The sequence below is a fragment of the Scyliorhinus torazame genome, chromosome 5, assembly GCF_047496885.1.
Source record: "Scyliorhinus torazame isolate Kashiwa2021f chromosome 5, sScyTor2.1, whole genome shotgun sequence".
NCBI lineage: Eukaryota > Metazoa > Chordata > Chondrichthyes > Carcharhiniformes > Scyliorhinidae > Scyliorhinus > Scyliorhinus torazame.
Window position 1 is genome coordinate 1,216,882 of NC_092711.1, and position 16,234 is coordinate 1,233,115.

Below are 16,234 nucleotides of genomic sequence, written 5' to 3' on the forward strand. Positions count from 1 at the left end.
GACCCCCTCCACATTGGGACCCCCTCCACGCTGGGACCCCCTCCATGCTGGGACCCCCTCCACGCTGGGACCCCCTCCATGCTGGGATCCCCTCCACGCTGGGACCCCCTCCACACTGGGACCCCCTCCACACTTGGACCCCCTCCACGCTGGGACCCCCTCCACGCTGGGACCCCCTCCACGCTGGGACCCCCTCCACGCTGGGACCCCCTCCACACTGGGACCCCGTCTCCATACTGGGACACCCTCCATGCTGGCACCCTCTCCACGCTGGGACGCCCTCCACGCTGGGACCACCTCCACGCTGGGATCCCCTCCACGCTGGGACCCCCTCCACCCTGGAACCCCCTCCACGCTGGGACCCCCTCCATGCTGGGACCCCCTCCACTCTGGGACCACCTCCATGCTGGGACCCACTCCACGCTGGGACCCCCTCCACACTGGGACCCCCGTCTCCATACTGGGACACCGTCTCCATACTGGGACACCCTCCATGCTGGCACCCTCTCCACGCTGGGACCCCCTCCATGCTGGGACCCCCTCCACATTGGGACCCCCTCCACGCTGGGACCCCGTCTCCATATTGGGACCCCCTCCACGCTGGGACCCCGTCCACGCTGGGACCCCGTCTCCATACTGGGACACCCTCCATGCTGGCACCCTCTCCACGCTGGGACGCCCTCCACGCTGGGACCCCCTCCACATTGGGACCCCCTCCACGCTGGGACCCCCTCCACGCTGGGACCCCCTCCACGCTGGGACCCCCTCCACACTGGGACCCCCTCCACACTGGGATCCCCTCCACCCTGGAACACCCCTCCACGCTGGGACCCCCTCCACACTGGGACCCCGTCTCCATACTGGGACACCCTCCATGCTGGCACCCTCGCCACGCTGGGACCCCCTCCACGCTGGGACCCTCTCCACCCTGGGACCTCCTCCACACTGGGACCCCCTCCACGCTGGGATCCCCTCCACCAAGGGACCTTCCACACTGGGACCCTCCATGCTCCGACCCTCCAAAATGGGACCCTCCACCTGGAGACCCTCCACACTGGGACCCTCCGGGCTGGGACCCTCCACCCTTGGACCCTCCACGCTGGGACCCCCCGACCCTGGCCCCCTCCACCCAGTCTCCTCCGGGTCTGGACACCCACCCTTTCTGTATCTCTCTCCCCCCAACACTCTCGCTCCCCCACCCCGTCTCTCCCCATCTCCCTCTCTCCCTCTCCCCTCCTCCCTCATCACTCTCTCCTACTCTCCCTCTCTCTCTCTCTCTCTCCCTCTCTCCCCCTCTTTCTCCGTCTCGCTCTCCACCCGTCTCTCTGTCTCTCCCCCCTTCTTCTCTCTCTCTCCCCCTTCCCTTCTCTCTCCCCGTCCATCCCCCTCTCACTATCTCCCCCTCTCCTTGCCTCACTCTCCATCTCCCTTCCCCCACATCCAGACGGGTGAACCAACCTAAATCTTGTGTCTCCTTCGCCTCCCGCCAACCCCGCCCCCCCCTCCCCCTCACCCTCCCGCCCAACAGGAGCAAGACAACCTGACGGACGCGGAGGAGCGCTGCGACCAGCTGATCAAGAACAAGATCGGGCTGGAGGCCAAGGTCAAGGAGCTGACCGAGAGGCTGGACGACGAGGAGGAGATGAGCGCCGAGCTGACCGCGAAGAAACGCAAGCTGGAGGACGAGTGCTCGGAGCTCAAGAAGGACATCGACGACCTCGAGCTGACCTTGGCCAAGGTGGAGAAGGAGAAACACGCCACCGAGAACAAGGTAGGCCTCCCGCCTTCCCCGCGCAGCGCCACCTCCTGGCCAGCACCAGCAACTGCCGCGTGACTGTTTACATAGAAAAGTTGACTGGATCCAAACTACGCATTACGGGAATGTCCCGCGTGACTGTTTACATAGAAAAGTTGACTGGATCCAAACCACGCGTTACGGGAATGTCCCGCGTGACTGTTTACATAGAAAAGTTGACTGGTTCCAAACTACGCATTACGGGAATGTCCCGCGTGACTGTTTACATAGAAAAGTTGACTGGATCCAAACCACGCGTTACGTGAATGTCCCGCGTGACTGTTTACATAGAAAAGTTGACTGGTTCCAAACTACGCGTTACGGGAATGTCCCGCGTGACTGTTTACATAGAAAAGTTGACTGATCCAAACTACGCGTTACGGGAATATCAAGGCCGAGGAATCCAGCTGATTCAGTGGCAAAGTCACAGGTTCAAATCTCACCAAGGCAACTGGTGGAATTTATATTCAATTAATGAATAATATCAGGGAACGAAAGATGTGTTTGAGGAGGGGCCGAATGGGCATGCTCCTGTTCCTGTGTAACAGACTCGAGGAGGAGGAGCTGAATGGGCCTCCTCCTGTTCCTGTGTAACAGACTCGAGGAGAGGCTGAATGGGCCTCCTCCTGTTTCTCTGTAACAGACTCGAGGAGGGGGAGCTGAATGGGCCTCCTCCTGTTCCTGTGTAACAGGCTCGAGGAGGGGGGGCTGAATGGGCCTCCTCCTGTTCCTGTGTAACAGGCTCGAGGAGGGGGGCTGAATGGGCCTCCTCCTGTTCCTGTGTAACAGACTCGAGGAGGGGGCTGAATGGGCCTCCTGTTCCTGTGTAACAGACTCGAGGAGGGGGGCTGAATGGGCCTCCTCCTGTCCCTGCGTAACAAGCTTGAGGGGTTGAATGGGCCTCCTGTTCCTGTGTAACATATACGAGGAGGGGGGCTGAATGGGCCTCCTCCTGTTCCTGTGTAACAGACTCGAGGAGGGGGCTGAATGGGCCGCCTCCTGTTCCTGTGTAACAGGCTCGAGGGGCTGAATGGGCCTCCTGTTCCTGTGTAACAGAATCGAGGAGAGGGCTGAATGGGCTTCCTCCTGTTCCTGTGTAACCAACTCGAGGAGGGGGGCTGAATGGGCCTCCTCCTGTTCCTGTGTAACAGACTCGAGGGGCTGAATGGGCCTCCTCCTATTCCTGTGTAACAGGCTCGAGGGGCTGAATGGGCCTCCTCCTGTTCCTGTGTAACAGACTCGAGGAGGGGGCTGAATGGGACCCCTCCTGTTCCTGTGTAACAGACTCGAGGAGGGGGCTGAATGGGCCTCCTGTTCCTGTGTAACAGACTCGAGGAGGGGGGCTGAATGGGCCTCCTTCTGTCCCTGCGTAACAAGCTCGAGGGGTTGAATGGGCCTCCTGTTCCTGTGTAACATATACGAGGAGGGGGGCTGAATGGGCCTCCTCCTGTTCCTGTGTATCAGACTCGAGGAGGGGGCTGAATGGGCCGCCTCCTGTTCCTGTGTAACAGGCTCGAGGAGGGGGAGCTGAATGGGCCACCTCCTCTTCCTGTGTAACCAACTCGAGGAGGGGGCGCTGAATGGGCCTCCTCCTGTTCCTGTGTAACCAACTCGAGGAGGGGGCGCTGAATGGGCCTCCTCCTGTTCCTGTGTAACAGGCTCGAGGGGCTGAATGGGCCTCCTGTTCCTGTGTAACAGACTCGAGGAGGGGTTGAATGGGCCTCCTCCTGTTCCTGTGTAACAGACTCGAGGAGGGGGGGCTGAATGGGCCTCATCCTGTTCCTGTGTAACAGACTCGAGGGCTGAATGGGCCTCCTCCTGTTCCTGTGCAACAGACTCGAGGAGGAGGCTGAATGGCCCTCCTCCTGTTCCTGTGTAACAGACTCAAGGGGCTGAATGGGCCTCCTCCTGTTCCTGTGTAACAGACTCGAGGAGGGGGGGGGGGCTGAATGGGCCTCCTCCTGTTCCCGTGTAACAGACTCGAGGAGGGGGCTGAATGGGCCTCCTCCTGTTCCTGTGTAACAGACTCGAGGAGGGGGGGCTGAATGGGCCTCCTCCTGTTCCCGTGTAACAGACTCGAGGAGGGGGCTGAATGGGCCTCCTCCTGTTCCCGTGTAACAGACTCGAGGAGGGGGAGCTGAATGGGCCTCGTCCTGTTCCCGTGTAACAGACTCGAGGAGGGGGGGCTGAATGGGCCTCCTCCTGTTCCTGTGTAACAGACTCGAGGAGCTGAATGGGCCTCCTCTTGTTCCTGTGTAACAGACTCGAGGAGGGGGAGCTGAATGGGCCTCCTCCTGTTCCTGTGTAACAGACTCGAGGAGGGGGGGCTGAATGGGCCTCCTCCTGTTCCTGTGTAACAGGCTCGAGGGGCTGAAAGGGCCTCCTGTTCCTGTGTAACAGACTCGAGGAGGGGTTCAATGGGCCTCCTCCTGTTCCTGTGTAACAGACTCGAGGAGGGGGGGCTGAATGGGCCTCATCCTGTTCCTGTGTAACAGACTCGAGGGCTGAATGGGCCTCCTCCTGTTCCTGCGTAACAGACTCGAGGAGGGGGCTGAATGGGCCTCCTCCTGTTCCTGTGTAACAGACTCGAGGGGCTGAATGGGCCTCCTCCTGTTCCTGCGTAACAGACTCGAGGAGGGGGCTGAATGGGCCTCCTCCTGTTCCTGTGTAACAGACTCGAGGAGGGGGGGCTGAATGGGCCTCCTCCTGTTCCCGTGTAACAGGCTCGAGGACAGGGGGCTGAATGGGCCTCCTCCTGTTCCCGTGTAACAGACTCGAGGAGGGGGGGCTGAATGGGCCTCCTCCTGTTCCTGTGTAACAGACTCGAGGAGGGGGCGCTGAACGGGCCTCCTCCTGTTCCCGTGTAACAGACTTGGGCGTGCAAAACAGGCCTCCCTTTGTGACTGTAGCTAGGCCAGGGCCCGGGATTAAGCCTGCCAATTTAGTCTTGCCGTCCGGCGGCCTATTGAGTCACCGTCTGACATCCTCTTTCAGGTGAAGAACTTAACAGAGGAGATGGCGGCCCTGGAAGAGATTATCGCGAGGCTCACCAAGGAAAAGAAGGCTCTCCAAGAGGCTCATCAACAAACCCTTGACGACCTCCAAGCCGAGGAGGACAAGGTTAACGGGTTGACCAAGTCCAAAGCCAAGCTGGAACAGCAAGTGGACGATGTAAGTATAATATATTAAAGTATAATTATATCAGTGATCCGCGCGGAAATTTAGAGATTGGGATGAAAGGGTTGACGTACGAGAAGAGATTAAACCGTTTGAGAAGAGAGCCAGGAGGGGACATGAGAAGTCTTTGGCAGGTAGGATCAAGGATAACCCTAAAGCTTTCTATAGATACGTCAGGAATAAAAGAATGACTAGGGTAAGAGTAGGGCCAGTCAAGGACAGGAGTGGGAAGTTGTGCTTGGTGTCTGAGGAGATAGGAGAGGTGCTAAATGAATATTTTTCGTCAGTATTCACACAGGAAAAAGACAATGTTGTCGAGGAGAATACTGAGATTCAGGCTACTAGACTAGAAGGGCTTGAGGTTCATCAGGAGGAGGTGTTAACAATTCTGGAAAGGGTGAAAATAGATAAGTCCCCTGGGCCGGATGGGATTTATCCTAGGATTCTCTGGGAAGCTAGGGAGGAGATTGCTGAGCCTTTGGCCTTGGTCTTTAAGTCATCTTTGTCTACAGGAATAGTGCCAGAAGACTGGAGGATAGCAAATGTTGTCCCCTTGTTCAAGAAGGGGAGTAGAGACAACCCCGGTAACTATAGACCAGTGAGCCTTACTTCTGTTGTGGGCAAAATCTTGGAAAGGTTTATAAGAGATAGGATGTATAATCATCTGGATAGAAATAATTTGATTAGAGATAGTCAACACGGTTTAGTGAAGGGTAGGTCGTGCCTCACAAACTTTATTGAGTTCTTTGAGAAGGTGACCAAACAGGTGGATGAGGGTAAAGCAGTTGATGTGGTGTATATGGATCTCAGTAAAGCGTTTGATAAGGTTCCCCACGGTAGGCTACTGCAGAAAATACGGAAGCATGGGATTCAGGGAGATTTAGCAGTTTGGATCAGAAATTGGCCAGCTGGAAGAAGACAAAGGGTGGTGGTTGATGGGAAATGTTCAGACTGGAGTCCAGTTACTAGTGGTGTACCACAAGGATCTGTTTTGGGGCCACTGCTGTTTGTCATTTTTATAAATGACCTAGAGGAGGGCGTAGAAGGATGAGTGAGTAAATTTGCAGATGACACTAAAGTCGGTGGAGTTGTGGACAGTGCGGAAGGATGTTACAAGTTACAGAGGGACATAGATAAGCTGCAGCGCTGGGCTGAGAGGGGGCAAATGGAGTTTAATGCAGAAAAGTGTGAGGTGATTCATTTTGGAAGGAATAACAGGAAGACAGAGTACTGGGCTAATGGTAAGATTCTTGGCAGTGTGGATGAGCAGAGAGATCTCGGTGTCCATGTACATAGATCCCTGAAAGTTGCCGCTCAGGTTGAGAGGGTTGTTAAGAAGGCGTACGGTGTGTTAGCTTTTATTGGTAGAGGGATTGAGTTTCGGAGCCATGAGGTCATGTTGCAGCTATACAAAACTCTGGTGCGGCCGCATTTGGAGTATTGCGTGCAATTCTGGTCACCGCATTATAGGAAGGATGTGGAAGCATTGGAAAGGGTGCAGAGGAGATTTACCAGAATGTTGCCTGGTATGGAGGGAAGATCTTATGAGGAAAGGCTGAGGGACTTGAGGCTGTTTCCGTTAGAGAGAAGAAGGTTAAGAGGTGACTTAATTGAGGCAGACAAGATGATCAGAGGATTGGATAGGGTGGACAGTGAGACCCTTTTTCCTCGGATGGTGATGTCGAGCACGAGGGGACATAGCTTTAAATTGAGGGGAGATAGATATAGGACAGATGTCAGAGGTAGGTTCTTTACTCAGAGAGTAGTAAGGGCGTGGAATGCCCTGCCTGCAACAGTAGTGGACTCGCCAACACTAAGGGCATTCAAATGGTCATTGGATAGACATATGGGCGATAAGGGAATAGTGTAGATGGGCTTTAGAGTGGTTTCACAGGTCGGCGCAACATCGAGGGCCGAAGGGCCTGTACTGCGCTGTTATGTTCTATGTTCTATGTTTGGGCTTCGACACGCCGGAGTTTAGAAGGATGAGAGGGGAACTGATCGAGGTGTATGAAATGCTAAAAGGGATTGATGAAGCCCCCTGTGGTCGTACCCGGGCCCGGTTCACGACGGCGCGAACAATCGGGCTCCATTTGGGAGAATCCCTCCCCCCCCCCATATTTCCCCCTGGTGTGCGGCAATCGAGGCCACAGATATCGGTTGAGAGGCGGTTGACGTAGGACTGAGATGAGGAGGAGCTACTTCAAGTAGAGGGTGGTGAATTTGCGGAACTCCCTGCTCCATAGTGGAGTGGAATTGGAGACATTAAATGGTTTGATGAAGGCGGTGGATTTGAGACCAGGAAGAAATCTGATTGAATGGTGGAGAGGCTTAATTCGCCACTTCCTTTCCTCGTTCCCATGTTGCTGTGTATTTGCCTCCATTTCGGGCCCCAACCCTGAGGCCCTCCACCCTGCACCCTGACCCTCAACTTTGTCCCTTGACCCCCGACCCTCATCCCAGCCCCGAACCCTCATCCTCAACCCTGACCGTTGACCGCGATGCTAATCCCGACCCTGAACCCTGACCCCGAATCCCGACCCTCAGCCGCGGACCCTGACCCCGAACTCTGACCCTTAACCCTGAGCGCAACCCTCAACCCTGGACCCTGACCCCGAACTCTGACCCTCAACCCCGAGCGCAGCCCTCAACCCTTAACCCCAGCCTCCACCGGACCTCTGAACTCCAAACCTTGATCCCAAACTGAACCCCAAACGCCCATGTATGTGGGGGTGGTGACATTGCCCATGGGTGTGTGTGTGTGTGTGTATGGGGGGGGGGGGGAGGTGGGCACAAGCTCACTTATAGATCGGGGGCATCCTTTCAAAATGGCGGTCAAGGTTTAGGATTGGGGTGAAAGGTTAGGGATTGGGATTTGATTGGGATTGGAGGAGGGCGAGTGGTCAGGGTTCCGGCCTCCGGTTATGTTGGGTTACAGGGTTGGGTTCCGGTTCAGGTCTAGGGCAGGGGGCGATGGGGAGGGGGGGGGGGGGTGGGGGTCAGGGGTTAAAGGTTGGGGGTCAGGTCACACAGGCGAAAGGCGAGGTTCTTGCGCACGAGGGGGTCAACGTGCGGGATGGGCGACAGGGGAGAAGGAGATCTGGAGCGGGAAACATTGGGGGAACCAATTCACTGACTCGATCGTCTTTGTCTCTTTCTTCTCCTCCCCCCCCCCCCCCAAAAAAAAAGTTGGAGGGCTCTTTGGAGCAAGAGAAAAAGGTGAGAATGGACTTGGAACGAGCGAAGAGGAAGTTGGAGGGGGACCTCAAATTATCCCAGGAGAATGTCATGGATCTGGAGAATGACAAGCAGCAGGTGGAGGAGAAATTGAAAAAGTACGCTCCCAGCTTTGCTTCTCTTCCCCGTTGTTTCGTTATGCTCTTGCCGTAGCCGATGTGCGCTCTGACAAAGGGAGGTAGCTCTAACGCATTTATTACTGTTCATGATTCTGTTACTTGTGTTCGATGCTCCTGTTGTAGCGACTCAAGACTGACAAACCAGTCTGCTACAATCCACGTGGTGGGAGTGATGTTCAATCAACCCTGTGTCTGTACTCACTGAGAGTCTCCACTGGAAAGAGACTGAGCACGTGTGATGTGTCCTTTTATATGGGTTGGCGTAATGCCCGCCTGTGGTAGTGTCACCTCTGTGTGTATCGTGAATGCCCATTGGTCGTGTCCTATCTCACTGACCTATTGGTTGACTGCCTGTGTGTCATGTCTCTGGGGTTCCCTCTAGTGTCTAGCTAGGTGTAGTGTAAGTACATTAGCCCTTTGTGTAATTAGAGTGATGTGTATCACCACACCCGTCACGCCCCTCCCTTCTTCGACAGGGCTGGCGAGGTCACGTCCCCCGCCCCTTAATGCTGGTGGCGTTCAATATGATCGCGGTCTTGCCAACCGCTGCGAATGAGGGTGCGTGGGTGGGCGGATTGGTCGGTACTTGGAGTACGGTGTCCAATTCTGGTCGCCACACTCCCAGAAGGATGTGGAGGCTTTAGAGAGGGTGCAGAAGAGATTTACCAGAATGTTGCCTGGTATGGAGGGCATTAGCTATGAGGAGCGGTTGAATAAACTCGGTTTGTTCTCACTGGAAATAAGGAGGTTGAGGGGCGACCTGATAGAGGTATACAAAATTATGAGGGGCACAGACAGAGTGGATAGTCAGAGGCTTTTTCCCAGGGTAGAGGGGTCAATTACTAGGGGGCATAGGTTTAAGATGCGAGGGGCAAGGTTTAGAGGAGATTTACGAGGCAAGTTTTTTACACAGAGGGTCGTGGGTGCCTGGAACTCGCTACCGGAGGTGGTGGTGGAAGCAGGGACGATAGTGGCATTTAAGGGGCATCTTGACAAATACATGAATAGGACGGGAATAGAGGGATACGGACCCCGGAAGTGTCGAAGATATTAGTTTGGACGGGCAGCATTGTCGGCACGGGCTTGGAGGGCCGAAGGGCCTGTTCCTGTGCTGTACTTTTCTTTGCTCTCTTCGTCAGATGCTTGTACATTTAGGCCTCCCAGGCCGCAGTAGGCCGAGCCGGTGGCAAGAGTGACTTTTTGTCTCGCTGTCTGTCCAAGACTTCGTCCTCTGAGGAAGTGCGATTGTCTGGAAAACCTCCAGTGTCTCTCCTGAGGAATTGGGATGAGGGAGGGAATGGGGGGGGACGCGGAGAATTAAAAATCAGGCTGACGGAGGTGGGAACTCTCCGATGGTATCTTGAATCGTTTCTGTGATCTTTGTTGGCAGGAAAGAGTTTGAAATGAGTCACCTCAACAGCAAGATTGAAGATGAACAGGCACTGGGTATTCAACTTCAGAAGAAACTCAAAGAGCTTCAGGTGGGTTACAACGGACGTTTAAACCTCTCTCTGTGTGTCTGTCACTCTCTCTCTCTCTGTCTCTCTCTCTCTCTCTGTCTCTCTCTCTCTGCCCCTGTCTCTCTCTCTCTCTCCCTCTCTGTCTCTCTCTCTCTCTCTGCCTCTCTGTCTGTCTTTCTGTCTCTCTCTCTCTCTCCCTCTCTGTCTGTCTCTCTGTCTCTCTCTCTGTCTCTCTCTGTCTCTCTCTCTCTCTCCCCTCTCTCTCCCTCTCTCTCCCTCTCTGTTTCTCTCTCTCTGTCTCTCTCTCTCTCTGTCTCTTCCTGTCCCTCTCTTTGCCTCTCTCTCTCTCTCTCTCACTCTCTGTCTCTCTCTCTCTCTCTCCCTCTCTATCTCTCTCTCTCTCTCTGTCTCTCTCTCTGTCTCTCTCTCTCTCCCTCTCTGTCTGTCTCTCTGTCTCTCTCTCTGTCTCTCTCTCTCTCTCCCCTCTCTCTCCCTCTCTGTTTCTCTCTCTCTGTCTCTCTCTCTCTGTCTCTCTCTGTCCCTCTCTTTGCCTCTCTCTCTCTCTCTCTCTGTCTCTCTCTGTCTCTGTCTCTCTCTGTCTTTCTCTGTCTCTTTCTCTCTCTCTCTCTGCCTCTCTCTCTCTGTCCCCCTCTCTGTCTCTATCTCTCTCTGTCTCCCTCTTTGTCTCTCTCTCCCTCTCTCTCCCTCTCTCTCTCTCTCTCTCTGTCTCCCTCTTTGTCTCTCTCTCTCTCTGTCTGTCTCTCTCTCTGTCTCTCTCTGTCTCTCTTTCTCTATCTTGCTCTCTCTGTCTCTCTCTGTCTCTCTTTCTCTATCTTGCTCTCTCTGTCTCTCTCTCTGGCTCTGTCTCTCTCTCTGTCTCTCTCTCTTTCTCTATCTCGCTCTCTCTGTCTCTCTCTCTGTGTCTCTCTCTCTGTGTCTGTCTCTCGCTCTCTGACTCGCTTTTTGCCTCTCTATCTCTCTCTCTCTCTGTCTCTCTCTCTCTCTGTCTCTCGCTCTGTCTCTCTCTGTCTCTCTCTCTCTGTCTCTCTCTCCCTGTCTCTCTCTCTCTCTGTCTCTCGCTCTGTCTCTCTCTGTCTCTCTCTGTCTCTCTCTCTCTCTGTCTCTCTCTCTCTCTGTCTCTCGCTCTGTCTCTCTCTGTCTCTCTCTCTCTGTCTCTCTCTGTCTCTCTCTCTCTGTCTCTTGCTTTTTGCCTCTCGCTTTTTGCCTCTCTCTCTGTCTCTGTCTCTCTGTCTCTCTCTCTCTGTCTCTCTCTCTCTGTCTCTCTCTCTCTGTCTCTCTCTCGCTCTCTGCCTCTCGCTTTTTGCCTCTCGCTTTTAGCCTCTCTCTCTGTCTCTCTCTGTCTGTCTCTCTCTGTCTCTGTCTCTGTCTCTCTCTCTGTCTCTCTCTCTGTCTGTCTCTCTCTCTGTCTCTCTCTCTGTCTCTCCCTCTCTGCCTCCATCTCTCTCTCTATCTTTTTGTGCCTCTTTCCCTGTACCTCGCCACCTCTCCTCCTCTCTGTCTTTCTCTCCATCAGTTCTGTCTGTCCCGCTGTCTCTCTCTCTCTCTCTGTCTTTCTCTCTCTCTTCTTCGCTCTGTTCTCTCTCGCCCTCACTCGGTTTTGTCACGCTCACCCTCAGTCGATTCCGTCGCCGATGTTGATTTGGGGCTAAGTTTGCAGATGATACCCTCTGTAGAGGGGCAGGTAGTATCGAGGGAGCAAGGGGGCTGCAGAAGGACTTGGACAGGCTAGGAGAGCGGGCAATGAAGTGGCAGATGGAATACATTGTGGAAAAGTGTGAGGTTAGGCACTTTGGAAGGAGGAATTTAGGCACAGACTATTTTCTAAATGGGAAAAGGCTTCGGAAAGCAGGAGCACAAAGGGACTTGGGAGTCCTTGTTCACGATTCTCTTCAGGTTAACATGCAGGTTCAGTCGGCAGTTAGGAAGGCAATTGCAATGTTAGCATTCATGTCGAGAGGGCTAGAATACAAGACCAGGGATGTACTTCTGAGGCTGTATAAGGCTCTGGACAGACTCCATTTGGAGTATTGTGAGCAGTTTCGGGCCCCGTATCTAAGGAAGAATGTGCTGGCCTTGGAAAGGGTCCAGAGGAGGTTCGCAAGAACGATCCCTGGAATGAAGAGCTTGTCGTATGAGGAATGGTTGAGGACTCTGGGTCTGTACTCGTTGGAGTTTAGAAGGATGAGGGGGGATCTTATTGAAACTTACAGGATACGGCGAGGCCTGGATAGAGTGGACGTGGAGAGGATGTTTCCACTTGTAGGAAAAACTAGAACCAGAGGACACCATCTCAGACTAAAGGGACGATCCTTTAAAACAGAGATGAGGAGGGATTTCTTCAGCCAGAGGGGGGTGAGTCTGTGGAACTCTTTGCCCCAGAAGGCTGTGGAGGCCAAATCACTGAGTGTCTTTAAGACAGAGATAGATAGGCTCTTGATCAATAAGGGGGTCAGGGGTTATGGGGAGAAGGCAGGAGAATGGGGATGAGAAAATATCAGCCATGATTGAATGGTGGAGCAGACTCGATGGGCCGAGTGGCCTAATTCTGCTCCTATGTCTTATGGTCTCATGCTGTCTTCCCGTCTCTGTCAGGCGCGTATTGAGGAGCTGGAGGAGGAGCTGGAGGCCGAACGCACGGCCCGGGCGAAGATCGAGAAGCAGCGCTCCGAACTGTCCCGCGAGCTGGAGGAGATCAGCGAGCGGCTGGAGGAAGCGGGCGGGGCCACCTCGGCCCAGGTGGAGATGAACAAGAAGCGGGAGGCGGAGTTCCTCAAGCTGCGGCGCGACTTTGAGGAGGCCACCCTCCAGCACGAGGCCACCTCGTCCGCCCTGCGCAAGAAGCACTCGGACTCGGCGGCGGAGCTGGGCGAGCAGATCGACAACCTGCAGCGGGTCAAGCAGAAGCTGGAGAAGGAGAAGAGCGAGTTAAAGCTGGAGCTGGACGACGTGTCCTCCAGCATGGAGCAGGTCATCAAGGCCAAGGTAGGGTCACCTAGAGACTAATTGTAAACTGGGGAATCTGAGGGTCACCTGGAGGCTACTTGTAAACTGGGGCATCTGAGGGTCACCTAGAGACGAATTGTAAACTGGGGAATCTGAGGGTCACCTAGAGGCTAATTGTAAACTGGAGAATCTGAGAGTCACCTAGAGACGAATTGTAAACTGGGGAATCTGAGGGTCATCTAGATGCTAATTGTAAACTGGAGAATCTGAGAGTCACCTTGAGGCTTATTGTAAACTGGAGAATCTGAGGGTCACCTAGAGACTAATTGTAAACTGGAGAGTCTGAGGGTCACCTAGAGGCTAATTGTAAACTGGATAATCTGAGGATCACCTAGAGGCTAATTGTAAACTGGAGAATCTGAATGTCACCGAGAGACTAATTGTAAACAGGGGAATCTGAGGGTCACCTAGAGACTAATTGTAAACTGGAGAGTCTGAGGGTCACCTAGAGGCTAATTGTAAACTGGAGAATCTGAGGATCACCTAGAGGCTAATTGTAAACTGGAGAATCTGGAGGTCACCGAGAGACTAATTGTAAACTGGAGAATCTGAGGGTCACCTAGAGACTAATTGTAAACTGGAGAATCTGAGGGTCACCTAGAGGCTAATTGTAAACTGGAGAATCTGAGGGTCACCTAGAGGCTAATTGTAAACTGGAGAATCTGAGGGTCACCTAGAGACTAATTGTAAACTGGAGAATCTGAGGGTCACCTAGAGACTAATTGTAAACTGGAGAATCTGAGGGTCACCTAGAGACGAATTGTAAACTGGGGAATCTGAGGGTCATCTAGATGCTAATTGTAAACTGGAGAATCTGAGAGTCACCTTGAGGCTTATTGTAAACTGGAGAATCTGAGGGTCACCTAGAGACTAATTGTAAACTGGAGAGTCTGAGGGTCACCTAGAGGCTAATTGTAAACTGGATAATCTGAGGATCACCTAGAGGCTAATTGTAAACTGGAGAATCTGAATGTCACCGAGAGACTAATTGTAAACAGGGGAATCTGAGGGTCACCTAGAGACTAATTGTAAACTGGAGAGTCTGAGGGTCACCTAGAGGCTAATTGTAAACTGGAGAATCTGAGGATCACCTCGAGGCTAATTGTAAACTGGAGAATCTGGAGGTCACCGAGAGACTAATTGTAAACTGGAGAATCTGAGGGTCACCTGGAGACTAATTGTAAACTGGAGAATCTGAGGGTCACCTAGAGGCTAATTGTAAACTGGAGAATCTGAGGGTCACCTAGAGGCTAATTGTAAACTGGAGAATCTGAGGGTCACCTAGAGACTAATTGTAAACTGGAGAATCTGAGGGTCACCTAGAGACTAATTGTAAACTGGAGAATCTGAGGGTCACCTAGAGACTAATTGTAAACTGGAGAATCTGAGGGTCACCTAAAATGAAAAAAATGAAATGAAAATCGCTTATTGTCACAAGTAGGCTTCAAATTAAGTTACTGTGAAAAGCCCCTAGTCGCCAAATTCCGGCGCCTGTTCGGGGATGATGATACGGGAATTGAACCGTGCTGCTGGCCTGCCTTGGTCTGCGTTCAAAGCCAGCAACTTAGCCCTGTGCTAAACCAGCCCCGAGAGGTTAATTGTAAACTGGGGAATCTGAGGGTCACCGAGAGACTAATTGTAAACTGGAGAATCTGAGGGTCACCTGGAGAGTAATTGTCAGTTTTGATTATGGGAGGAGGACAAATGAGAATAGAAAGAAGTGTAAGGGGAGGGCAGAGACCCCAGAGGGTTGTAGCGGCTGGAGGATGTTCCAGAGATAGGGAGGGCTGTAGAGGCTGGAGGAGGTTACAGAGATAGGGAGGGTTGTAGGGGCTGGAGGAGGTTACAGAGTAGGGAGAGTTGTAGGGGTCAGGAGGAGGTTACAGAGATAGGGAGGGTGTAGGAGGCTGGAGGAGGTTACAGAGATAGGGAGGGTGTAGGAGGCTGGAGGAGGTTACAGAGGTAGGGAGGGTTGTAGGGGATTGGAGGGCAGAGGGAGGGACTGAGGGTGGGGAGGAAGGTGGGGAAAGTGGAGAGAGGTGTGGGAAGGACTGTTTACCCTCGGATAGTGAGGCGAGGCTCCCTCGCTGTTGCAGATTAACCTCGAGAAGATGAGTCGGTCCCTCGAAGATCAGATGAACGATTACCGAACCAAATCAGAGGAGGGTCAGAGGGCGCTCAACGACTTCGCCACGAACAAGGCAAAACTGCAGGCGGAGAACGGTAAGGTCACAGCTTGAGGCACAGCCCGCATTGACATAGCGCCTTGCACGTCCCGGCGCAGGGAGGGGTGTGGGGGTGAATGCTGATACCCAACCAAACCCGACCTCACTGGGCAACAGGGCCCAGCGAGTGTGAGTCTGAGTGAGTGTGCGAGTTCGTGAGTGAGTGTGTGTGAGTGAGTGTGAGAGTGTGTGAGTGAGTGTGAGTGTTTCTGAGTCAGTGTGCCAGTCTGTGAGAGAGTGTGTGAGTGAGTGTGAGAGTGAGTGTGAGCATTTCTGAGTGAGTTTGTGAGCGAGTGTGAGAGTTTGTGAGCGAGTGTGCGTGTTTGTGGGTTAGTGTGAGAGTTTCTGAGTGAGTGTGCGAGTTCGCGAGTGAGTGTGTGAGTTTGTCAGTGAGTGTGTGAGTTTGTCAGTGAGTGTGAGAGTTTGTGAGCGAGTGTGAGAGTTTGTGAGCGAGTGTGAGAGTTTGTGAGTGAGTGTGAGAGTTTGTGAATGAGTGTGCAAGTTTGTGGGTTAGTGTGAGAGTGTTTGAGTGAGTGTGAGAGTTTGCGAGCGAGTGTGAGAGTTTGTGAGTGAGTGTGCGAGCTTGTGGGTTAGTGTGAGAGTTTGTGAGCGAGTGTGAGAGTTTATGGGTTAGTGTGAGAGTGTTTGAGTGAGTGTGAGAGTTTGTGAGCGAGTGTGAGAGTTTGTCAGTGAGTGTGAGAGTTTCTGAGTGAGTGTCAGAGTTTCTGAGTGAGTGTGAGAGTTTGTGAGCGAGTGTGAGAGTTTGTCAGTGAGTGTGAGAGTTTCTGAGTGAGTGTCAGAGTTTGTGAGCGAGTGTGAGAGTTTCTGAGTGAGTGTGAGAGTTTATGGGTTAGTGTGAGAGTGTTTGAGTGAGTGTGAGAGTTTGTGAGCGAGTGTGAGAGTTTGTGAGCGAGTGTGAGAGTTTGTGAGTGAGTGTGAGAGTTTGTGAATGAGTGTGCGAGTTTGTGGGTTAGTGTGAGAGTGTTTGAGTGAGCGTGAGAGTTTGCGAGCGAGTGTGAGAGTTTGAGAGCGAGTGTGAGAGTTTGTGGGTTAGTGTGAGAGTTTGTGAGCGAGTGTGAGAGTTTATGGGTTAGTGTGAGAGTGTTTGAGTGAGTGTGAGAGTTTGTGAGCGAATGTGAGAGTTTGTGAGCGAGTGTGAGAGTTTGTGAGTGAGTGTGAGAGTTTGTGAATGAGTGT

The 16,234-nt window shown here is 53.4% G+C and overlaps 1 protein-coding gene across 1 annotated transcript in view; it reads left to right on the top strand.

Moving 5' to 3' along the window:
• LOC140422575 (myosin-6-like) overlaps positions 1-16,234 on the top strand; it is a 232,384-nt gene that overhangs the window by 168,501 nt on the left and 47,649 nt on the right. The window contains 6 exon segments of the mRNA XM_072507581.1: positions 1,529-1,771; positions 4,790-4,966; positions 8,162-8,307; positions 9,719-9,809; positions 12,402-12,791; positions 14,909-15,035. Coding sequence (XP_072363682.1) covers positions 1,529-1,771; positions 4,790-4,966; positions 8,162-8,307; positions 9,719-9,809; positions 12,402-12,791; positions 14,909-15,035 — 1,174 coding nt within the window.